At 47.0% G+C, this 25,321-nt stretch overlaps 1 protein-coding gene across 12 annotated transcripts in view; it reads left to right on the forward strand.

The window, feature by feature from the left end:
- ADGRB1 (adhesion G protein-coupled receptor B1) overlaps positions 1-25,321 on the forward strand; it is a 283,514-nt gene that overhangs the window by 119,756 nt on the left and 138,437 nt on the right. For 8 of the 12 annotated variants that reach the window (XM_032134553.1, XM_032134548.1, XM_032134575.1 and 5 more), the window contains 6 exons: positions 3,057-3,215; positions 11,195-11,302; positions 17,362-17,526; positions 19,358-19,522; positions 23,024-23,197; positions 24,992-25,156. In XM_032134553.1, coding sequence (XP_031990444.1) covers positions 3,057-3,215; positions 11,195-11,302; positions 17,362-17,526; positions 19,358-19,522; positions 23,024-23,197; positions 24,992-25,156 — 936 coding nt within the window. The remainder of the gene's footprint in view (positions 1-3,056; positions 3,216-11,194; positions 11,303-17,361; positions 17,527-19,357; positions 19,523-23,023; positions 23,198-24,991; positions 25,157-25,321) is intronic. The other 4 variants (XM_032134567.1, XM_032091558.1, XM_032091566.1 and 1 more) reach the window with 4 other exon arrangements.

Raw genomic sequence — 25,321 nt, forward strand, 5'->3', positions numbered from 1 at the left:
AGGGATGGAGCAGCTCTGCTGTGAGGAAAGGCTGGGAGAATTGGGATTGTTCAGCCGGGAGAAGAGAAGGTTTGAGGTGACCAAATTGTGGCCTTCCAGTATCTGAAGGGAACCTACAGGAAAAATGGAGAGAGACTTTTTGCAAAGGCCTGGAGTGACAGGACAAGGGGGAATGGCTTCGAACTGAAAGAGAGCAGGTTTAGGTCAGATATTAGGGAGAAATTCTTCTCTGTGAGGCTGGTGAGGCCCTGGCACAGGCTGCCCAGAGAAGCTGTGGCTGCCTCATCACTGAAAGTGTTCAAGGCCAGGTTAGATGAGGCTTGGAGCAACCTGGGATAGTGGAAGGTGTCCCTGCCCATGGCAGGGAGTTGGAACAAGGTGATGTGTAAGGTCTCTTCCATCCCAAACCATTCTGTGATTCTGTGATTTAAGAAATCAAACACTGGTACGTTCATTTTCCCTTTTTTTCTTTCCTGTAGTGAGACCAGGCAGCATCTATTTCTATGTATATTTTAGGGGATCAATGCCATAACAGGTCATATCCCAAAATGCAGAACTATTTGCACAATTCATCATCAAACTGGGGACACCACGATGGCCATATTTTGCCACAACTCTGGGTCCGTATTTTGCTTACAGAACACAATATAAAATAACTTGTAAAGACACTGGAGCAATTACGCATTTTGTCTCAACAAAAAGGATCCCAAATAAATCACAATCCCAGCCAAGGCTTGCATGGAGCTGCTTTCTCCCTTCCCCAGCCTCACTCCTGATCTGCAAGGGAGTGAGACTAAAAAAAGACATCCTGAAAAGGGCAAGCCAGGAGTTGATTAACTCCTAAACGTGTCTGGTTACAGATATCCTATTGATCAGCTTGAGCCAGGCATCGGGATACGTCTCATTATGCCAATGGTTTCTCTTACAAATGAAACACAATCCGTCTCCCATCAGGAAATGGAAGAAAAGCCTGCGTTCCCATGCTGTTTAGAAAAGTGACCAGCGCAGAAAGTGACTTTTGAGGGAAAGACAGTCTTCTTCAAGGTCAAATATTTGTTGTGTGCCAGTAATAACTCCATTTCCCATGCTGCTATCAGGATCTGAGCACTTTGCTGGCAGGTTCACTGCCCTCCATTTCCATCCCACTTCGTTTTTCCATGTTATTCTCATGATTAAGTATCTGAGCAGGTTCCGTGGCCACCAACAGTGGGAATGTTGCTGAGCTTGTGTTTATTTTCTCTCTGTCTTGGAGGGAAAAGTTAAAACACAGCCAGGCTGGAGGTAGCAGAGTATGAACTCGTGGGTTTTTGCAGTGGAGGTGGATGAGTATTTGCCCATCCCTGTGCAAGGAGGTGCTGGTAATGTCCCTAAATTCTGATCTGGCACCTAGTTGGGCTCATTTTTCCAGACAGGGCTGGTGTCCTGTCTAGGGCATGTAGGGACCAGCAGAGCCCAGAGCACAGAGTACAGCCACAGTTTCCTCATAAGTAGCAATTCAGGGAGGCTGAGTCAGCTCAAGTGGATCATCTGCATCTTTGAATTCTCTGACTGTTGGCAAGGGAGAAAAAAAAAAGGGGGGGATTTATTTCATTTTTATTTTAAAAAACAAGAATTTTCCCAGTGTTTCCTGTCTTCAAAAAAACCCTGCATCTTTAGCTCGTTATCCTTATCTGTGCCTGAGCACAACACACAGCAGAATTCCCTGGACCTGAAACATCTCCAAGGGTAGCTGTGGGTAATGAGAGAATTCACAGCAGGAAAAGCAGCCATGTGAAAGCGGCCACCTCTGGGCTGAAGGGCCTCCTCTGCTCCTCCCCATGAGGTGGACAAACGATGGAGCAGAACAGTCAAGCCAAGACTTATTTCAGCAGATTTTAGATTGCTGCATGCGGCCAATGAGGAGCGAACTGACCACTGAGGGATGTGACAGTTTATGCATCACCAGAAAGGATTGGATAATCCCCTGCTGTCTTTTACAACCCAAAACTCAGCCTTGCTGGGCTCCCCGCAGGCGTTTGGACTGTGGGAGGTGAGCCAGATTCAGATGGTCTTCACAGTCCGTCCTGCCATCAGCATTTATGGACATTCCACCAGGGCCAGTTGTTCTCGGCAGGAGGCTGTAAAGACACAGGGTACAGAAGGCTGCAGAGGCTCCGAGTTTCCCTTCCTAAGTAGCAGGATCATTGCTGTAGCCAGGTGGATCCATCAGTTTTCAGGGCTGTAGATTGTGGTACACGGGGAAAAGCTGAGCATTGCTGACATCAGCACCAAGCATGGCTGGGGAGAAGAGCCAGAAATGCACCTTCATCTTATGGTGCTCACAGGTTGCTCCTCGTGGGGTCTGCAAAGGGTGCTGGAGGAGAATGTCATTCCCACATTATTCCCCCATCAAAGCTGTCCTTGAGAGCGGTGCCTCTCTGTGGCTGGTCGGTCTGCAGTGTGGGGACAGGAAACGTCTTTTTTGGGGGAATATGGATGGTAGAACACTTGTCCCTGCCCAGCTCTCTTCACATCACGTGTTTGTGTGGAGGCAGAAGGACGAGACTCAACCTCCAAATGATGGATTTGTTCCTTGAAGTGTTTTTTGCTTGTGTCTTCTGGGGTTAGAAGCCAACAGGACACCAAATGGGCAGGGGGTCTTGTGAGAGGGGAGCTCTTTGCCACAGTAAGCACAGGAAGAGCAGAACTAGTTAGAATCATAGAATATCCTGAGTTGGAAGGGACCTCCAAGGATCACTGAAGTCCAACTCCTGGCTCTGCCCAGGACAGCCCCAAGAACACCGCCATGTGCCTGAAGGTGTTGTCCAACCACTTCTTAAACTCTGGAAATAGGAATAACTGAAGAGAAGTCAATGTAAAAGCAGGCAATGCTTCTCCCTTCCCCTTCTTGACTCTCTGGGCTACCCTGCAGTGTCCAGTTCCACCACTTTTAAAGACATCCCAGTTTCAGGTCCTGGCAGCTGGTACAGGCAGGGTTTGCCAGGCTGGTGTTGCCTCGGCTCCCTGGGCGCTGGGCTCTCACTGAAGCTGATAGGGCTTTTCTGGATTTTGCCCAGGTGGTTGGAACTCGTGGTCGGCTTGGGGCGACTGCACCAAGGACTGTGGGGGCGGCCTGCAGACCCGCATGCGCTCCTGCAAGCCCCTTCCCAACGAGGGCCTGGCCTGCGAGGGAGTCCTGGAGGAAGGACGACTGTGCAATAGGAAGGCTTGCAATAGTAAGTGGAGGCATGTTCCCTTGCACGCGTGGGGCCGGGGCGCTCTTCCCGGGAGGAGGAGGTTGGCCTCATCCCCATAAAGAATGGAGGGTGCTCCAGAGGCTCGGGGAAGCTGCCCAAGCGCTATGTTGGAGCAGCAAGCCCAGGGGAACGTGTGGATTCGGCTGTGCATGGCCCTGCCCGTCCCTGCCTGTCTCGCATGCACACGCGCACGTGCTGGCACAGTCTTCCTACACCTCCCCGGCCTTCAGCCCAAAGAACTTACTGGAATCTATAATCAGCCTTACATCAGGTTTTTGTATGCTGGTGGTAAATCTGCCACGTCCTCAAAGGCATTTTTTTCAGTTCTCCCAAATAATTAAAGCTAGGAGGGATGTTAATCTTGCTTCTTCTTGGTTTAGTTCAACAGCAGTGACCCTGTCCCTTTCTTTTACACATGGAAGCCCCTGGTGCTAAGATGTGGAGAAAGATCTGGCTGTTAGACAGAGATTGAGTGATGCAAAGGCTTCGCTGGGTGCTCCACTCTTTTCCTGTAACACATCCTCTTTCCAGGTCCTCTTCTCCAGAGAACAGGGGACAGAGTGCCCACACCAGATATTGATGAGCTGAGCTGGTGAACCTCCAGCACTTTCATCCCCAGTTCTTTTGCTTTAAACTGAGTTGAGAGGGGCATGAAGAGGAAAGCCAACAGCAGAGACAACTCAGCTCAACAAATGCAAGCAAATGGCTGATTATAATTATTCCCTTCTTTTTATTTCAAATTCAGAGTAAAGAATGTTTGAATAACTCCTCTGGCTAGTCAAATAACTAAGGAAAGTTCAACTGTCTTCAAAGGCTGGGAAGTATCTCCTGATAAGGGGGAAGTTCAAATAAAAGGACATAAATATATTCTTCTAATAAGGGCTAAAATGATTTCATGCATTTTTTAACATTTCCATAAATTTAAAATACGTTGCAATTAGGCTTAGATTTTTTTTTTAAATGAAACCTGGTATATTGAATTCCATCTCCTTGACTCACAATTGCTAAATTCCCTTTGAGGTTTGCCCACACCAGGGATATTTAATCTGTATCTCCCATGCTTGGTGGTGACTTTGTAGTCATGACTCAGCTGTGGATTGTGCTAGGGAGAGTAGGAGTGCAAGGACCTGGAAGCTGATCCTGAAAAAATGTCCAGCTGTGGGATTGAGGTGTGCCTGAGTGGAGTTGGAGGAAGGGCCACGGTGATTTTGGTGAACAACATGTGAAGGAAGAAGGTAGAGATGGCACTGGGAGTGGGAGAGCAGGATTTGCAGGGCTGGTCATTCTTTGAACATGGGAACACATGGGACAACAGGAAAAAAGCTCCTTAATGTGTCCCTTCTGCGCTGGAAAAACTAGGGGGGACCCAGTCTGCCATATTCTCTTTGCAGGACATCCTTCCTCATCCCTAACCATCTTCCAAGCCCTCCATGAGACCTGTTTGATTCCTTTGCAGCCTTCTTGAAGTGGTGAGAGGGGGAAGATCCTGTTTTCCAGGGCGAAGACCCTGTTTTCCAGGTCCAGCCTCATCAGCACTGAGCAAGGGGCGTAACATCTTCCCCTGACCTTCCCCAGGGACAAAACTTTGGTTCTTCTTCATGGTAGATCTCCTGAGGTTATGGTGGCAAGGAGTGGGATGGGGTGGAGGATCGTGGAGACTGGGTTGGGTTTCCATGCAGAATGAATTTGTTTGCACTCATTATTTACTTCACTTTTTCCAGAACACAACATTCAGCAAAGCCAATCCTAACTGCAAAAATCCCTGAAGGGCTATGATACAATAAATTATTTCACTCCAATTCCTGTCCTTTTTCCGTTGCATTCCCAGTCAGCTCCTCCTCCAAACTGCAATGAGATTAGTTCAGCTCAGATTATTTGGGAAGAAGGAATTTTAAGATAAATGGAAAGTCCTAGTTTGGAAGGAGAGTACACCCACAGAGTGGGGCATCACAAACTGATTTATTCCATTGAAATAAATAAATAAATAAATTCTGATCGATTGTCCCAAGACCCTCTTTGCAGACAAACTGCTGAGCCCCATTTTGAAGTTTTCATGCTGGGAAGGATTTGAGTGGATATGTGAGCAATAAATCTTTCCAGAAGACTTCTCCATGCACATCTTGACGTCTGTGCCCTACTACAAGATAAACCTTGTATCTTTCCATATCAAAACTGCTCACTTGGCTCTGAACTTGCCTCTCAGTGAATCTGTCCCCTGTTGCCTTTGCCCAAGGAGATGCACTTTTGAACCAAGAAGGGTTTCTAATTTTCTTGCATCTTTTCCTTCTCTTTACTTTGATCTGTACTAAAACCTAAGAAGAGATTTAAAAGTAGAACAGAAATCCTGTCTTAAACGCGTCACTGTTATTTTCTTATTGACTTTTGCTCATAGATTTGTTAGGGATGAGTAGAATGTTCGTTCATACCCTGGAACTGTTATTATTCTAAGTGTTCATTATAAGCTGCAGTCAAGGTTATAATGATTTTTTTAATTAAAAGTAAAAAATAAAGAAAAATTGAAAAACAAAAATAAAATAGAGGAATTGGCCAGGAGAACAACTTTATCCTGAATTGTTCAGCATTTAAGCAGCTTGTAATAATACCTGACCACTTCTCCAGGTATTGTGGAATAGCTGAGATCTTAATTTTCTTGTAGGAGAAAAAAGCAGGAAAAAAATATTTTCCTTGAACAAAGGGCCATCTGTAATCCTGATAAAACAGCAGAACAAAACAGGGATGAGCACTGTGATATTTTCCCCTTTGCCGTGGAGGCAAATTGAAACTTATCCACTGAGAAGTTGCTGCCCAAGCAAGTCAGGGCAAAATAATACAAACATCCCCACCACCTTCAAAACAAGTATAAACCCATCTCTTTTCTTTAACTTCTCCTTTCTCACATCTGCTAAAGTGGCTCAGAAGGTGATGAGTGATTAGAAGGAGTGTTTTAGCTGTTTAATCCAGCCTCTGGGGCAGGTTCTCAGAGTGCTGACACTCAGCTCCCCAGAGCTGCTGAGAGGAACTTTTGTGGAAGATCTTTGAGGGTTTCATTGGTTATTTTATTTTGCCAGGCCACGGCAAATGTTCCAGAGCTGTCTTGTCACTCAGCTCCTCCCCCAGGGGGACCTTCCCCAGGTCCTGCCATTTTCCTCTTCCAGAGTTGCCCTGGGTGGGCCTTCAGCAGGTCTCAGTGTGCAGGAGAGGGAATGGTAGGAAAAACCTCTCAGGTTTTCCAAGAGGTGTGACTTGTGCTAGCCTGGTCACCAAAATGTGGATGCAGACACCTGGGCTCCAGAGCTGAGTCTGAACACATTGTCTGGAGGCCACAGAGGTTGAAATCGGTGCACAGGGATGGCTGAATGACTCCACAGGTACCATTTCTATGTGGTCTTTGTGTTTCCCCACTCATTTGGGCCCTCATCTCTGCTGATTTATGTGATAGAGTCTCTTGCTTGATGATCTTCTGGCTAAATTTCCCCAGGGATACAGCAGGAAGTGAGCCAGGTAAGTTGTCTTTGGGCAAAACCAAAAGCTGTGAAACACTGAGGAAAAACTGTATTGGAGGCTCACCCCAAACTGGGAAGGAAACTTTGTCTGGTAACAGCAGCTTGGCTTAGGCAGAGCCTTTATTTGTGGCAGCTCAAGAGATGTAATCTGAAGGAAAACACTAAGTTTTTGTTGCAATTCTGATTTTTCCTTGCTAAAGGAAGCTCAGACAGGGGAGATTATCTTCATCTCTTGGATTTGGGCAGGAGCTGCTGTTTTATAAAGGGAGGGGAAAAAAATGCCAACCTAAAAGTGCCTGCAGAGGAACTTCCCAGGTCCACCCACTGTGGATGGATAGGAAGTGCTCCAGTGGCTCATTTTGGCTGCAAGTTTCTTGAAGCTGGGTTTGCTCACAACCTGGCAGGCAGGGGGTCCTCACAGGGAGCCTGGATGGACAACAGCCAACCCAGAGGGGAAATGTCACAGGCCTGACCCCAGTGTGGGAATTTGGCAGTGCCAGGGAAGTGTAAGAACAATCAGAGATGTGAGCAGTCCTGCCTTTATTCCTGGGGACTGAGAACTGGCAGAGGAGCCAGCTGAAATCCTGCCATCCCATGTGGCAGAGGCCGCACAGAACCATCCCTGACATTTATGGATATGCAGACTCAGAAGACACAGGTCCCCACGGCTGGGAAAGGGGTGACCACATCCTGATGTCAGATGCCAGATGGTGACACTGGCACAGTCCTGTGGTTCCTGGCTGGATTTTCAGCATCCAGCAGGTTCAGGATGGAGCCCTTCAGCTGTTAGTGGTGAGGAGGAATGCATGTTCCACATGACATTCCCAAGGCTGAGCCTCAGTCTCAGTCTCTGCCGCCCCTGATTCTCATTAAAAAAAAAAATTGCTGCAACCACGGAGCTGAAATATCCTGGGCATGTGTGGGAGCATCTTCATTCCCTGCAGGCCAGGCTAGAACTCACTGCAAGCTGGAAGAGCTCCTATAGGTACCTGCTGCTGCTGCTGCAGCAGAGACTTTGCCCTGTCCCCTTTTTTACTGGTGGTTCAGGCATTTCACATCTGAGAGTCACAGATCTCCCCCAGTGATGTTTTCACAAACCTCAGATGTTCAAATCAGAATGCTTTGAGTCATTCCCTTAGCTGGTATAATTGCAATATATCCAGTGGCCTCCAAAATGATGCTCTTCTCCATCCACTGAGGTTTTGGGGTTTAGGGGTTGTTAGTAATTCTGTGTTTTTCATTTTCACTCTTCAGCAGTTGACAGATGCCCCAAAACCTCTATGGCCACCACCTTTCCTTTCAGTTTTACTGCACTGAGATTCATTCACCACGTTTGAATGGTTTGGGTATTTTTTCAATAATCCCTTTCCACTTTTTGCTCTGGTTCATCCTTTCATTCCCACCATCCCACCTTGCCTGAATAATTTTCATGATCCTGCTATTTGCTTTGCCTCTCCTCTTTGCAGGATGAGTACAGAGTGTGTAGCTGTGGTGAGACATGTTTGGATGTTAAAACCTTGGCCCACAGCGCTTCAAAGTCTCTGCCTTTATTTTATTCTTCCCTTGGTTGTGCTGCAAGGTGCTGTCTGACACATTGCATGTTCTCATTAGAAGTGTTGGTCACCTGCTTCCTATTCCCGCTCCTGCCAGCACTCATCATCTTCTAAATCCACATTTGAGCTGTGTTCTTTCAAAATCTCCTGTGTTTGCCTCTGCTTGCAATTGAAACATCCCTGTGTTGGTTCCAAGACCATTATCCCTCTATTCTTCCCGTTAGCATTTGAAAGGTGCTTGGGTTTTCCATGCCATTCTCATCCAGCTGGGATGTAAATTGAGTCTAAGTCTTCCCTTAATCCTGGAATTACTCCTCTCCACTGACCCTGCTGTGGGAAAAAGGCTGCTGAAATCCAACCAGTTCTCACTGCCTTTAATTTTTGACCTCCACCCCATAAAGTTCAGGTACCCACAGCAAAGCAGCTCTTGCACCAACTTCCCCGTGTTCCTAAGGGACCTGGTGTCTCCCTGCTTTGTTTGGAACCAGGATTGATTTGTGCATCTCTCCAAGGAAACCACCCAGGTTAAATCTCAGCTGTGCTCTCTGTTAAATGGAGACAAACTGGCTTCTCTGCACGTCCTTTTCCAAAGGGGAGGAAGGCTTCCTGCAGCATTGGAGCAACCCTGGCAGGGGGGAAGCTTGGGGGAAGCTGGAAGGGTCACTCATTCAGCCTCTAGGCCTGATTGGCTTTAATTAGCATGAGAAATAACAGTTCAGATTTGTCATACCTGTCAAGGAGCAAAGGAAATCATTCAGTCCTTCAAGACTGGGATAAGTCATTAGGAGATGTCAGCGACAAGGGTCCCAAATAATTGGTGAGAGAAGGTTCAGGGTGTTTGATTTGCAATTAAAACTTCTACTTTGCTCTTTTATCTTTCCTTCCCTCTGTCCTGCCTCCTATCTCTCTGTCCCTCTGTGAACACTGACTGCTGCTGGGATATTCAATCCCAGGTTTTCCCTGTCACCTTCCTTGCTCTGGGCAGGTGACAAAGCCACCCAAGCTCCACATCTACTCCTTGATGCCCAGCCCTACTTTCTCCTCCCTGCCTAAATAAGTCTGTGGGGAGCCCATGGGATGTGCTGCAGATGGAGGCTTTGTGTGTTCTTGTGGTTTGTACGATTTCATGGAGAGGACTTAAATTGGAGCAGATGAAAGTGTGTGGGTATAACCAGGAATGGGTGGTGGGGGCATGTGAGAAGTCCCAAATATGGGAATAACTTGTCTCCTTATAAAAAAAAAAAAAGTATTGGAAAACTACTTAGAGTTTGTCTTTTTTGAACTGAATCTCCCACAGGAAAGTCCCATGATTTTTAGCTGTTAAAAACGTAGGGTTTGAGACCTTTCTATTCCAGGAAAGAGCCAGACAAAAACAAGGTGTTTGCAAATCTCAGGATGTTTGTGGTCCTGATGTCTGGCTGTGGGTATCTTTTCCCTGAGGATGGCAGATGGGTGACTACCCCATCCCATCCCCTCCAGCCAGCAACCAGCTGGTGCTGGGAAGGTTTGGAGGAGTCCATGTGACAATTCCTAGACTCCTCAAGTTCTGCTTTCAGGCAACACTGATGGTAAATAATACAATTTCATAAACTGTCCCCTGATACAAACCGCTGAATATAAAGCCTGGCTCCTGGCAGGGACTCTCTGAATCATTCCTCTGCCTCCTCTGCTTTCTCTTTTTGGATGGCAATAAAGACTCCTGCCACCACACTGAAGCTTCATTAACCTTTATTAATTTTCTCGGGGTTCTGGGATCAAATTTGTCACCATTTCATCTCTTGGCAGTTCGTATTTCTTGAAAAGATGTCGGACTGTTTTACCTCCTTGGGAGAAAAGATCTTCTGTCTGGTACTTGCTGTTTGGAAACAAATTGGCTGCCAGATCACAGATTACTCGAGCTCAGCTCTGCTCTCTGCTATTCCATGTGACTCCGACGGAGTCAGCTGAGCTCTCCTGATTTACAGCAGGCACTCCTGGTGGATGGGGTTTGGTTGTTATCGCTGGGTTGTTTCTCTCTTTGCTAGGGAGGGTTGCAACATATCCAATAATACAGACAACAGAAATTTTAGTTTCCCCTCCAGCCAGTTCAGGGCTGATCCACACGGGATGAAGATGGAAAGCTGGCTGAGCATGGGCTAGGAAGGAACAGTTAAATGCCTTTGATTTACAATAGATGTATTATTTACCTTCTGAACTCAACACCGTGGGCTCCACTGGGAGATTTTCAGTAGGACACAAGGGTTAGGAGCTTGTCGCTCACTGAGATGGAAAAGTTCCCAGTTATAGCTCTGTTGGTACTTTGCTGATGCCAGAATTTCCTCTCTCCTTGTTGCTGGTGGCAGGGTACAGTTTGTGAAGGAGACATTCTATTGAGATATCCCTTTCCTTTCCACCTGCCCTCACCTGCCTGCTCCACTCAGCATTTCCTGGTTCCTCTACAGGGCATTTCTAGGCAGGTGCTGGTTGCAAGGCAGAATTTCTCACCAAAAACTTGGTGACACTGCCAGTCACCACCATAAATCTCAAAACACCGCTAGGGATGGTGGGATTCAGTGCCAGCACGTCTGAAAAGGATAAATCCTCCCCAAGCTCAGCAAGGAGTGCAGACACCCTAGAAAACCACTGAAATTAATTAAAGACCAGACATAAGGGATCATACTCTGCATGGTCCCAAATCTCACTCAAAAAGAAAGGATTGGACCACCAGCCAGACTCATCTTTCAGCCTGGTTGGTGCTGAACCCTCAGGGAAAACTGGTGGCCAAGGGTGCTGGGGTTGGAAAGTAGGTGGTCATGTCAGGGGAACGTTGCAGGTCGCTGTCGTTAATTCGTATAACCTTTGTAGTGAAAGATCTTGCAGAGTGAACCAAGGTGTATTTACATGACCCATTACCTTGCCATAGCCAATGGACGCTATAATTCCAGAAGCCAATCGCTGAGGTCCACAGATAACAGAAAGCGAGAGGACCCTGACGAACTGCAGCACTACGGGTACCCTGCACCTCAAATAGGTAAGCTCTGACCTCCCGCAGCGGCCTCTGGAGCTGGGACACTGCTCTGGTCACTGCACTGCCCAGCTGGGCTGGGCTCTCTGCACTGTTTCAATGACCCCTCCCTAACCATCTCCTTCCCCCCAGGTCAGTGTGGGCGACATTCCCCCCCGTGTTGTCACGTGCTGAACAAATGGTCATCGCCCCGTTTGTTCCCATCCCATCACCCCATGGGGTTTTGTGTTGTCGCCATCAGCCAGAGAAGGCAAAAAGGGACAGACACAAAGCCCTGACGAGAGCATCCATCTCACAGAGCGCTTTCCCATCACCCTGCCTACTTCTGAGTCACTGCTTTGTCTGAATTATCCAGCCACACGTGGTTCATGAAGCCAAAGCTGCCCTTGCTGCAGTGCAGCCCCTTTGCTGATGTCCATGTCATGCCTTGCCATTGGCTGTGAGAGAGGGTGAGCAGGGCTTGGTGGGGAGAGAGCAGGACTGGTTTCCTCTGTCCCTGGGTCTTTAGTGCTGTGCAAGGACTTGTCTCTGGTAGGTTCTGCAGCAGGACCTTCCACCCTTCTGCCACAGAAGGGGAATAATGTGTAATAATATCAGACAGTGTGATCTGGGAAGATGGGAATGAATTGGACCTAGATCCTATACCAGGTCCGATCTGCACCATCCCTGGAAGTGTTCAAGGCCAGGTTGAATGGGGTTTTGGGCAACGTGATCTAGTGGAAGGTGTCCCTGTCCGTGGCAGGGGGGTTGGAAGTAAATGATCTTTAAGGCTCCTTCCAACCCAAACCATCCTGTGATTCTGTTATTCAGTCTGGAAAGGCTTTGTGCTCTCCTTGATGGCTGTGTGTTGTGGCAGGATCTCAACACTTCAGGGGTCTCAGGCAAAGCACAGTGTGCTGAACCTGGCTCAGGTTAAAATCTCTGCCCAGTGATCTTGCTAACATTTTATGCTCTAGAAAGGCTTCAGAGAGGTGATTTGATTATAAGTGAGAGAGGGTCACATTCTGGTGTAGGTTGCCTGTGCTCCACCCAGCCCAGGAGGACTTTGCCACTGTGTGGCATCAGGAACCCGTGCGGTGTGGAGTATCTGGGGAGGACTGGGCAACTGCTGGGGTTGTAGTGTTCAACACAAAGCGGGGGACAGCCTCAATTTCCTCTCTACCCTGCACAGACTCTGCTGCCTCCAGTGGGAGCAGCTCCACTGCCTGCAGGATGGATCCCTGGAGTCTGGTAAAACCTGCAGGAGAGGGAGGACGCTTGCACTGCTATAACCTGGTAAAGCTGAGCTTAATGTCTCCATCGAAATGCAGAGGAAAGGAAGGCACTTCAAGGCAGGCCCCTGTTGTTCCTACTCTCTCTGGTCCCAGGTGCTTCCCCAGAGCTCCTGTTCCAGCCTCTAACTCAGCCATCAGGTTTATAGTTTGCCATTTCTTCCTGCCGTGCTGCTGAGTGCTGGATCAGGGCTCAGTGACATCTCTGTGACCTCCCTGCCATCGTGGCCACTGCTGTCGCATGGCTGGCTTGGGCTGTGGCATTCCTGAGGGCAGCATGGGCTGAGAGATGTGCATTGTCCTGCTGCAAGCTTCCCACATCCCTGTCGCTGTCCCAGGAGCACCAACTACAAGTTGATCAAGGAAATGAGGATGGAGGAGATACAGGCAGAGGGTACAGTCCAGCAAGGGATTAGAGGGAATTTTTAGCTGAGGATGCCAATGTAAAGCCCAAATCTTCCCTATGGGCACAGATTGTAGGGAGTAAGACATTTCACATCTGCTCAAGACCTGGAAAAAGATGAAATACAAAAATCTGCTGATGCCAGCCTTAAGGACTGTGGATGAGGAGATAGCCCTGCCCAGCCAAAGAGCAACATTTTCTCCTGCCAGCCCTTCACATCCCTGGTGTCCAGGTCCTGTTGGTCCCCAGGCTCTAGCAGGGCTGTGCTCTCAGCCAGGGTGCTGCTGGCTGCCCACATGTCTCTCCCAGCAACAGCACAAGAGCCAGATCCAACCCAGCAGGCCCCTGGAATGGCTCAGCCCACAGGCTGCTTCCAGGAGGACTCTGCCAGCAGCAGGATGTGAACAGAGAGGCATCTTGTACATGGGGAGATGTCAGACCCCAAAACAGAAAGGGCTCCTGGCAGAGGGATGGCAGGGATGGGCTTCTACATTAGTGCCGAGGGGAGAAGAGTCATGAAAGCAGCTGCAGGCACTGAGCTGGAATGAACCTGGGTTGCAGTGCTACATCCTCATGGATTAGCACCCAGTGTGTCCCATTCTGCAGCACCTGCTGGACCCTCTCCAGCTGCTGCAGCTGTGTCTTTGGGAGCAGCAAGGGCCATCTGCCCACTTTGAGTGGGGTACCAAGCCCTGCAAAATCCTGTGGGACACTCCTGTTAATCCCCAAGCTAGTCTGGGGCATCACAGGTCTGATCAAAAGTCAACCTTGCAGAGACAGATGCCTGCAGGCACCAGTGATGATGCAAGGTAGGGCTTGCCCCTTCTCCTCTGGGAGTGAGGACAAATTTGGCTGGAGCCCCTCTGCTATGAACACAGGCTGAAAGACTTCGGACTCTTCAGCCTGGAGAAGGGAAGGCTCTGGGGAGGTCTTGGAGTCCCTTCCAGTGCCAAAATGTTCTCCAAGAGAGCTGGAGAGGGACTTTGGACAAGGGCATGGAATGACAGGACAAGGAGGAATGGATTTAAGCTGAAGGAAGGCAGATTTAAATTCAATATTAGAATGAAAATCTTCATTATGAGGGTGCTGAGGCCCTGGCACAGGTTGTCCAGAGAAGCTGTGGCTGCCCCATCCCTGGAAGTGTCCAAGGCCAGGTTTGAGGGGATTTGGAGCAACCTGGGATGGTGGAAGGTGTCCCTGCCCATGGCAGGGGTTGGAACTGGATGATCTTTAAGGTTCCTTCCAGCCCAAACAACTCCATGATGCTATAATCTCTAGCAGGTCTAATTATAAAACAGCACTGAGCTGGACTAGGCAGCTTTCAAATCCAATGAGCATCGTAGACTTCTTGCCATTATATCCAGAAACAGAGTTAGAATCCACTTCTGGGATGAATAATTGCAATATACTTCACACAGTAATTTGCTTTTGCTGCCATTTGACCCACAGGAGTGCAGAAATTCTTCTCACTCATAGTTTTGATGATGGGCACTGTTGTGCTTCTCTTGAGTAGAGAGTGAATTTGTCTCCTGCCTGAGAGAGTCTCAGAACTGGGTCTTGCTCGGTTTGAAAATTAGTTAAATTTGTGCAAGGTTTGAGACGAGGCTGGATGTAATGTCCCAGTGGACTGAGATAAATGGCTTGGTTCAGAATGACACCAAGCCCAAGGGAGTCACCAGCACTTAGAAAATAAACTGTATTATGGGTTTAAAATCCAGGGATTCGTGCAATGTGAGGGACAATAATTGAGGAGATTTACCTCTAAGCACAGATATTTCTGCTGTGAAAGAGCAAAAGCCAGAAATACTAAAGAGGAGAGAGGTAGAAGAGGTGGAATTTGGTTCGAAGATGCCATTCATTCATCCAGTGACACAGTAACTCGTCTGAATATGGAGATTGAAAAACCCCAGCCAGGTCTGAGGTGGCATGATGAGCTCTCCAAGCTGTGAGCTGCTGATGGAGGAGGCCCCTGTGCCTCTGTCCCACCTCTCCCCTGTCCCACCTCTGGCCTCCCAGAAAGATTTTGGGGCCCAAACTGGAAGTGTTTAACTACCAATAATCCCCCAGCTGACTGGCACTGCAGAACTGGGGAGGTTGCTCAAGGTGGATGGAGAAATGCAAAGGCATTGCTGGTTCATGGAGCATCCAACAGGCAAGGGAGCAGGAATGGTTGGGATCTGTGGGCCAAAGAGGGATTTTCTGGAGTCTGGGGCTCTGTGAATGGCAAATGCTGAAGTGATGGTACCATAAAAGTAATTTGCTGGTGGTGAGCTTGGAGCATGGCAGGGCTCTGGGTCTGACAGAGCTGGCTGAGTTTCTTACTGGAAAGGCAGGAAAATTGCCATGGAAATGCAGATTTCTCTCTACCAGGAGATCTAATTCTTGTGAAACAGGATATGGGACTGATGTTTTCCTGAAGCCCCAAAGCCTCAAAACACACAAATGTCTCCTACACGTCCCAGGGAAAGACCAGCAGTCCATAACTTCCATCTAACTGGGACCAGCTGGGGAGGTTAATGAAGCAAAATGGTTTTGAGCAACTTTGGCTTAATGAACAACAGCAGTTACATCTCATGACAATTACTGCAATGGCACAGATGAGGTAGGGAAAGATTGATCCTCACCACCTCTTCCTGTGTCCAGACAATAAACGAAGGAGTGAAAGTCTGTGCATTTTACAGCAAGGGCAGGTATTCCTCTACACTTTTCCCCCTCAACACATATTAATTCAACAAACTCCAATCGGAGCTGTATTTTTAATTCCCAGCTGCTGGAATGACAGGAGACATTCAAGGCAGATATGCTGAAAAGCATGACACAAACCAAACAACACAGATAACTACCAAAAGTCCTGAAGAGCAGATTGATGGGAGCCACAGACGCTTGAAATCCTGCATGAAATTTCATTGCATGTGGAAAACACTAGTAAATATATAAAAATAAATAAATAAATATACCACCTCCAAGAAAAAGCCAGACATGCACAGTTTTAGACAATATTGGGAAATTTGGTGGTCCCCACCACAGTGCCTGCTCTGATATTTTCATGCAGCTGGTTTATAACCCTCACTGAGATCTCCAGCTGCAGAGTCTCTTTCCTGCTCCATGTTGCAGCTGGGCAATTTCATATGGCATCCTCTGCCCAGCTTTTTTTGGGAATGGGGTGGTGGTGTGGGATAGCACATCCAAGTGCTGGCTGCCAGGCTGGATGACCCTTGGCATCGTATTTACCTATTCCACCCAGTGCCATGATACTTCTTACCACCCACAGTCTGACAAATGCATCTGTTTGGGATGAGACACGGGGCAGTCTGAGGTTTTGAAGAATTTGTCACAAGAAGGAGTTGCCCCTCTGTTATGCTGGTGCTTATTTTTTGCCATATGCCTGTGTTCTATACATACCAAGTGTAACATTCCAGGTTTATTATGTGTAATTGTTAGCGACCCATGAAAAATCTGGAAACCCAAACAATGCATGCCTTAATTAAGTGGAACATAGCCAGATTTTTATTTTCATGTGGGGAAGAAAAGCATTTTTTCAAGGGGTAGAATATTGCCTATGAAAACTAATGGAAAATCATCCTTTCCTTGCTCATTTCCCACTTAGGGTGACTTATTTGGAGGTTGTGGCTGCTGGAACAGCCCCAGCTGGGGTTGTTGTATTCCCCAAAGGGAATACATCTCAGTGCTTTTCACTCCCATCAATGGGATATTTTTAGCTGCTTTTCCAATGCTGCCCCATCAGATAAGCAGTTGATAGATTGTGTGATGATGCTCTGGAAGAGTCAGCCTTGTTCTGTGTCACATGCTCACAGCAGATCTCCACAGGTAAAGGAGATACTGAGAAAACTTTGTGGGATTTCATCAGCTGACCCTTCTTAGGCACCATCACCTTCTACTTTGTCAGCTCCTCCTCTGCCAATCTGCCTTGGCAGGTGGTGTGAGAAAGCAAAAGAAGGGGTTGAATCCTTAAAACTGAACAATTTATGGATGCATTTATCTGTCTAAACCTTGTTAGTACAGTCTCTGTGAGGAGGTGCCGTATCCCATCTCATAAGGTTCTGGAGTGGCTACACCACCTTCAGTGGTGGAGTTTGCTCTTCCCAGTGCCCTGATGCTTCCACAGCATCCTTCCGATATTTTTTTCGTATGCGTGTGTATATTACAGCTCTACAGAGCACCCAAAAAAAACTCTTTAGCCCATTCTCAGCTCTCACATTTTCTCCCCAATGCCCTCACACCCTCCCACCCATCTTGTCACCCCACCTGTAGGACACATTGCAGCCTCACAGATCTCACAGCTGGCCAAGCGTAACTTGGAAATTTCATCCCTGAAGATCCCTGGAGATCCAAGGATGCCACATCCTCACCTTCTGCTCCAACCCCCACAGGTGACCCTGCAGCAGAGGAGTGGTCCCCATGGAGTGTGTGCTCAACCACCTGCGGGGAGGGCTGGCAGACCAGGACCAGGTTCTGCGTTTCGTCTTCCTACAGCACCCAGTGCAGCGGCCCTCTCCGGGAGCAGAGGCAGTGCAACAACTCTGCCGTGTGCCCAGGTATTGGTGGGCAGCAGGGGCGGGACATTGGCCGCCTGTGGTATCTCCACTGGGATATTTCTGGAAGGGCCTGTCACGGGCTGCCCAGAGAATTTGTGGCTGCCCATCCCTGGAAGTGTCCAAGACCATCTTGGACGGGGCTTGGAGCAACCTGGTCTAGTGGAAAGCAGTTGGAATTAGATGACCTTTCAGTTCCCTTCCATTCCAAACCATTCTGGGATTCTGTAATTCTTGCAATGAGATGGTTTTTGTTCCTTGTTCCTTCTCTTTATGCCTTAAGGCCTCATACAGAAACTCTTGCTAGACCAAGCACCACGAGATGGGCACCTGCTTTGCATGGTGTGGACAATTCCATACCATCTAAAGTCCATGAAATCAGTACGCCTGCAGGCAGGTGCCCTTTGGGGTGTTTCCAGGTTGGGAATAATTTTGATGAAAAAGGACATTCTGGGGAGCCTGGAGCCTACAAGAAAGATGGAGAGGGATTTTTTACAAGAGCGTGGAATGACAAGATAAAGGAGAATGGCTTCAAACTGAATGAGAGTAGGTTTAGAGTGGATATTAGGAAAAAATCTTTCCCTGTGAGGGTGGGGAGGCCCTGGCACAGGCTGCCCAGAGAAGCTTTGGCTGCCCCATCCCTGGAAGTGTCCAAGGCCAGGCTGGACAGGGTTTGGAGCAACCTGGGATAGTGGAAGGTGAACCTGCCCGTGGCAGGAACTAAATGATATTTGAGGTCCCTTCCAACCTAAACTATTCCTTGTTTCTATGATTATTTTGAAGAGTTATGCTGTTAAACTTGGTGTATTATTCATTTCTCCTGATGAGCAATAACATTGTTCAGAAAAAATTCTATGATGGTGGAACCACCATCTGTGGAGAAATCACCATCCATGTTCTTTCCTGTATTTCCTCATCTGCTTATCTCTTATCATTCAAGATGCCTGGTGAGAATTAGTTTTGAACCCCCTTTCCTGACACTGGGCATCAGTCACTGTTAGCAACTGATGAAGGACTGGAAAAGTCCCTGGCTTTTTTGGGTTTCTTCTTTTCCTAAACAATTACTGATTTGTTGTTAGCTTCTCTGGTAAAACTGGAAGGGATGAAGTCCCTTAAGAGAGATCAGTGCATTCTTATAACATTTGGCCTCTGGAGATTACAGTGACTACAATTCCATAAATAACTTGGCCAGATTAGATTAGATTAATAGATTAATAGATTAATATAGATTAGAAGGCTAATTAGGTTAGATTAAAATCGATTAGATGTCTAATTCCAGGAGCTACCAGAGATGGCTTGAGCAATCTTGGAGGATATTGCCCATTCCATTTTACTCTTTGGAGTCTCCCTAGCTTTGCCTCTGAGGTGTCACTGACCTATGAGAGTAATCAGTAGACAGACTACATCTTTCCTGAAAGCCTTAAAATACTGTAGTCTTTGAGGATTCAATGAGAAAATGTTGGGAGGGAGAGAAAAAAGGGCAAGAAGCAATAAAATGATGGTGATGATGCTTCCCTAAGGGTAGTGGGGTTTTATTTCTTTCTAGCTAAATCCATTTTTTGCTTAAAAAATGCCATGTTGGCTCAAAATCTGAAAAATTAAGGTCAACTAGAAGTACATTGTGGTTTATTTCAAAGACTGGAAAGCAGCAGGCACTTCGTGTCAATATCAAAGCATAAAAATTACTTGATGTTCCTCTTGCACATTTTGGGTTGTTCTCCAACTTCCCACACACTGCTCGTTCCGGGTGGGAAGAAGCTGTGCCCTGTGGGCTCCCTCACTTCCTCAGACCTCCTCTGAAAAAGAAAAATCACTTCTTCTGCTTCTCTTGCAGTGCATGGCACCTGGGACGAGTGGTCTCCATGGAGCCTGTGCTCTTCCACTTGTGGGAGAGGCTACAGGGATCGGACCCGCACCTGCAAACCCCCCCAGTTTGGTGGGAACCCCTGTGAGGGCCCGGAGAAGCAAACCAAGTTCTGCAACATCGCTCTCTGCCCAGGTAGGGACAGTGACAGATCTGAAACCTCCCCTCCAGCAGGTCTCCCCAGCTCAGATGCCCTTAAGGCCCATAGATGACTCCAATGAAATTCAGAACTACCGCAAGGAGGATCCTGAGGAAAGGACTCAGTGAAGAAGCAACCCAGAGGTGCTTTCTGGGGTTGTTCAGCTCAGAGATGTCTCAGGTTCAGGTTTGCCCTGTGTGATCTCTTGCAGAGGGCACCTTACATGGGTTGGACCTGGCTATCACTGATATTTCCAAGACCATCTTAAGGTTCTCACCTGCTCTCCCCATTGAATGGTTTAAAGTTATTTTGCCTGACTGGGTTCATTATGCTGGAATTAATTAATAGTTTTACTTGTCTGTGCATTAATTCAATATATATGCAAGTTTTCTCTGTGGCTGATCCTGATCTGGGTGGTGAGATGGACTAAGAGACTCCTGACAGCCTTCCATGCCAAATTTAATACTCTTCAGTACTTCCAAATGCCTCTCCTTGATTTTGCTTTGAAACATCAGAAAGAACCTCAAGATGGAATTACTTTTACCACCTGGAAATCCACTTATGCTCCAGAGGCTTCTTTCCTCTGATAGGCCCTGGGTTAATTGGCCCCCTTAACTTAACTCTGGGTGTCCTGGGGAACACAATCTGTACACAAGGGAGCTCCCCAAAACTCCCTCCCTATCCCTGGATAAAGTCAACTGACATTTTTCCAGCTTAATGAGAATCATTATGAGACATTATTATGTCCCCGGAGGAGGAGAGGGATTGTGGGAGGGATGAGAACTTTGTGAAAACAGTGAGAAGCCTCCTGGCATTTCCCATCGAGTTTTCACTCCAAGTAACTATCCTTGGATATTTGGCCACTATCCAGAATACGCTACTTGGAATAAGAACCTCCCAGACACCAAATTGACTCTGTCATAAAAAGACAAATTTAAGAAGTCAGAGCTGGCATTGCTTGGGTAATAAAGCATACCCTGAGTTAACATTGATCCATAATTAATTTAAATACAAATAAATGCACGACCGAAACAGTGGTGAAAAAGACAAGCAGCCCAACTGCAAGGCTTCAGCTCCAATTAGTGCCACAAAGGCAATCAGCAGCTTGGCAGCGCCAAATGAGAGCGGCGTTGGGGGAACCATTGAAGCACAACAATGGGTGTTTGACACCCCAGACACTCCGAGTGTTCATTACCACCCTGCTCCGAGGATTTATCACTACAGCTGATAAAAATGCTCTGCTGCAGAGACAACAGCGCCTTTGTTCTTCAGGAGCTGTGGGTGCCGCAGGCTGAGCCCCAAGTCCTTGGAAGAGGAAAAAGGAGGAAGACAATGCCTGTCTCCTCACGGGCTCCACCAGAAAATGAACATTTTTGATAGACCCCACTGTGGTGTAATCGTGGCACCAAACTGTCCTTGGCTGTGGCTGTGATGAGAACCCTCAGCATCTCGACCAAGAGACATCTTTGCATCAGTGCAAGTGGCTGGAGGGAAAACACAGCCACCTTTGTTTCTCCTTTTTTCAAAACATTTCTGAAATTACAGCCTGTGAATAAATACAAGGAAATTACCTGTTCTAAATTCCTCAACAAACAACCAAATTATGGATTTGGATGTTTCATTTTCCTACCTCCAAATGACTGCACTTCTGATAAGTTGCCAGTCACCAGCAGCAGGGAGGGTGTTGAAAAAATTCAACTTTTTTTTGGTAAATGCAGTTTTTTGGGTAAATGTCAAATTTAATGTGGGAAATGCAATTGTACTTTTCCAACACATGGGAATGTTAATGAAGGATGGATGCCATCATTATTAGGAAGAAATTCTTCCCTGTGAAGGTGGTGGGGCCCTGGCACAGGATGCCCAGAGAAGTTGTGAATACATCCCTAGAAGTGTTCCAGGCCAGGTTGGACAGGGCTTGGAGAAACCTGGGATAGTGCAAGTGTCCCTGCCCGTGACAGGGAATTAGAATTAAATGATCTTTACCTTTGCAACCCAAACCACCCTGTGATTCCATGATTTTATGATCAGTTCATGGAAACTTAACAGCATAACCTTCAGTCAGAAAAGCCACGCTAATTTGTACCTGATAGCATTTATTTGGCAGAGTTTTGGATCATTTCCAGAAAACAACCACCTGTCAAACACCACGTTTTTCATTTCCCCTCTTTGGGACTGATAGGCACTGGCACAAAGCCATGAATTTATGCACAATAAAACCATAAACTTCTGGATTGTTAAAAACATGCACCTTTTGGAGGTACCCTTATACCGTCCTGATTTTGCATACCTTGTGATCCCCTTTGAGTTAACAGTTGCTCATTTCGATGTTTTTAACATTTTTTTTACAGAGTATGTAAACAAAAAGCTGCTCAACTGCAATGAGGATTACACAGGACTGATCAATCCCTTGCAGATTACATGGGGGACCAGTTGGCATTTATTTTTCTTGGACAGACAAACAAAGGCAAAAAAAAAAAAAAAAAAAAAGCTGCAATGTGATTTGAGCCAGAATTCAGACTTTTCAGGGACCCAGGTTGTTTTTCCCAAGTGAGATCTAGCAGCTAATTCGATCTAAACAGAGCATGATGACCACTGTTAATGAGAAAAATGCTCCAGGAAGAGCAGACTGGGTGATGGATCTGTTGATCAGGGACCAATTAGGGTGTAACTGCCACACTTGGGATTGCCTCACTCCATACCATGATAAAAGATGTATTCCTATTTCTCTCCAACCCTGTTCCTATCATAACCTCCCTTGTCCCTTTTTCCTCTACTTAATTATCAAAGACACTGCTGGGTAGAAACATCTCCAGCCTGTCAGAGTTAATTCAGCTGTGAGAGAAGTACATTGACCACACACACTCACCCTGCTCCTGGTCTTCTGTTGGAGCACACCTTTGCTCCCACATTTCCCAGCCAGCAGGAATGGTGGATTCCTGTGAATAACACTGTGATTCGAGTTTCTGGGTGTGCTTTAATGAAAAACAGAGCATTTGCACGCTTGAGAAAATACACGCTCTGCAGATTCATGCACTGCTTTGCTGAAAAATGGGTTCCTTAAAAAAGTGCTGATGGCCCCAAATGGGAAATGTCACGGTAATGTACTGATCCCTTCAAAGTGTTCAGTGAGAGCATGAGCCACGTCCTCTGGTGTGATGTTATGTTGTGTTTAGCAATGTTATTAGTTTGGACTTTCATGTTGGAATGTGCAATATCAGTAATTTCAACTTTTATGGTGTTATGTAGAGTGTGGAACATAAAAACTGAAATGTTACTGCACTTGCATCCTGTGGGACTGTCGGAGGCTGCAGAGGATCCCAAAAATCCCTGTTGCTACTGCTGTCCAAACTTTTTTTGATGCTCTGTCCCCTCTCTCAAGCTCTGTGACTCCTTGTCCTTCCCACCTTAGTCCCTGGTAGGCAAAGGCCAGAGGCTCTCGCCACGTGGCTCCTTCCAGAGGGAAAGATTTTCACATTCCGCTCGTTTTCTTTCTTTGGGCCACTCAGTGGACGGCAACTGGAACGAGTGGTCGAGCTGGAGCTCATGCTCCGCTTCCTGCTCCAACGGGACCCAGCAGCGGACGCGGGAGTGCAATGGGCCCTCCTACGGCGGAGCTGAGTGCCAGGGACACTGGGTGGAGACCCGGGACTGCTTCCTGCGCCAGTGCCCAGGTTGGTGACCAATGACTTTTTCTTTCTCTTGAGCCAACTTCCCCTGCAGTCCCAGTAAAATGTTTCTTTGGGGAAGACTTGCGCCCTTTTCAGCGCAGTAAAAAGGAGGTTTGGATCATTCCAACAGACCATGCCAGCCAAAATCCAGCACTGGCAAAGTCAGTCTGGGTCAAGAGACCCCAGAGAGGTGAGTGATTGCCCACGGGGAACGTGTCTTTCTAACCTTAGATTTCAGCTTTCCAGCATAAGCTTAAAAAAATCCAAAGAAAATATCAATGAAACCCTTCCCTTGCCTCCACAGGGCTTCAGCTTCCCTCCTCTTTTTGTTTTGTTCCTCTCCTCCTGCCATTTCAACATTCCCAGTTATATCTGAAGCAAACAGGGAATCCTCCACTGTATCTCAGCTTTAAACCTCAGGCACAACAAATCCTTTTTCATGTCTGTGTAAGACTTGTCACTTACTTTACTCATCGATGACTTAAAATAATAATAATGACAGAAAACAATAGTAATAACAATAACAACAGTAATAATAATAGTAGTAGTAATAATAATAATAATAATAATAATAATTCCTACTGGAATTCATCCTGGTCTACCTATTTCCTCAGGGAATCCCTTTACTCTCTGGTAGCACCATTATCTGCAGTATTTAACACAGGTATTGGATTTTCCTACATGGTCTCGAGTAGGTTTTGATGTTTTGGGTATCTCATTTCTTCTTTGCAACTTATGGAGATCTTCTAAGACAAAAAGGGGCTTCAGAACTCTTTTTCAGATGACCACGTCCCACTGATTTCAGAGTTGTCTGTCAAAGCAACTCAGGTCATACCTTCCACTGCACAAAATGTCACTAAATAAAGCACCGTAATCTGGTGCTGCCCCTTTTCTTCGGTAATTTTTGTCAACTTCATGGAGAAGATGTGGATCTCCCACCATCCCAAAAGGAATTATTCAACCCAAGATGATGTGGTAACTCAGAATTAAAGCCCAAATAGTAAAGAGCAGACTTAGGCCTTGCCCTAGTTCTGTCACCGAGTAGTTGTGGTACAGCAGAGGTACAGCAGGCTTGTTGTGAGGGCTAATCAACATTTTTATGGTGCTTTGATAAATGCAATTGCTAACGTAAAAGAAGCAGCATTTTGATAAATGTCATTGTTAATGTAAAAGAAGTCACATTTCCACTGAATCTGGAAAGATGTTGGGAGAAGACACAATGGAATGAGACAACATCCCAAACCTCTTTCCAAGGTACATGAGCATCAGTGCAATGCAAACAGCTGGAGAGAGGTTTATTTGGTGTTTCTTCATGGGTTTTTTGCCCAAGGGCTCTGCTAGTCTCTCTAAATCCCTGAGCCAGACTTTCTCTGGGAAGGGCTATTTTCACACATGCATTGTACATCCCAAACGAACTCCAGATATGGAATTGGCCTGGCAGATGTGGCTGCCAGGTTGAATCTCAGCCCATGGGAAGAGTGTTCAGGAGCACAACCCCAAAATCTCAGCCCGAGAAAAGAGATAGGGCTGCTTTTGCAGAGCATGGAGGTGCTGAGGAAAAACACAAAAACACCCTCGGACTATTAAAGGACTGATGGGATGGGAATGGGGACACTCTGATTTAATGTCAGTTGAAGATCAAACAAAGATCCAAGGCAGGAGACCTCCCTTCCTACCAAACCCTGCCCTACTCACCCTTTGTTCCTCTGCTCACCTTGGGACCTTGACTCCTTCTGTTGCAGATGATGTTTGGGCCCTAACAGGCTGTTTCTCTCCTTTTTTTTCTTTTGTTTCCAGTGGATGGGAAGTGGCAGGCCTGGGGAGTGTGGGGCAGCTGCACCGCCACGTGTGGAGGTGGCACTCAGAGACGTGACCGGGTGTGCTATGGCCCCTTCTTTGGTGGAGAGACTTGCCAGGGTCCCAAGGAGGAGTACAAGCAGTGCAATGACAGAAAGTGTCCTGGTATGTACCTCAGAGCCCTCGTGCTTTCCTTTGAATGAGGGGGATTTTGGATTTTTGGATTTGGGGAATGGTTCCCATGTCCTGTGTCAGAGATGTGAATGCCACAAAAGGTTATAATCTAATAAAATCCTACCCATGACCCACAAGATACAGGGTCTTGATTTA

This window comes from Corvus moneduloides, chromosome 1 (genome assembly GCF_009650955.1).
Source record: "Corvus moneduloides isolate bCorMon1 chromosome 1, bCorMon1.pri, whole genome shotgun sequence".
Lineage (NCBI taxonomy): Eukaryota > Metazoa > Chordata > Aves > Passeriformes > Corvidae > Corvus > Corvus moneduloides.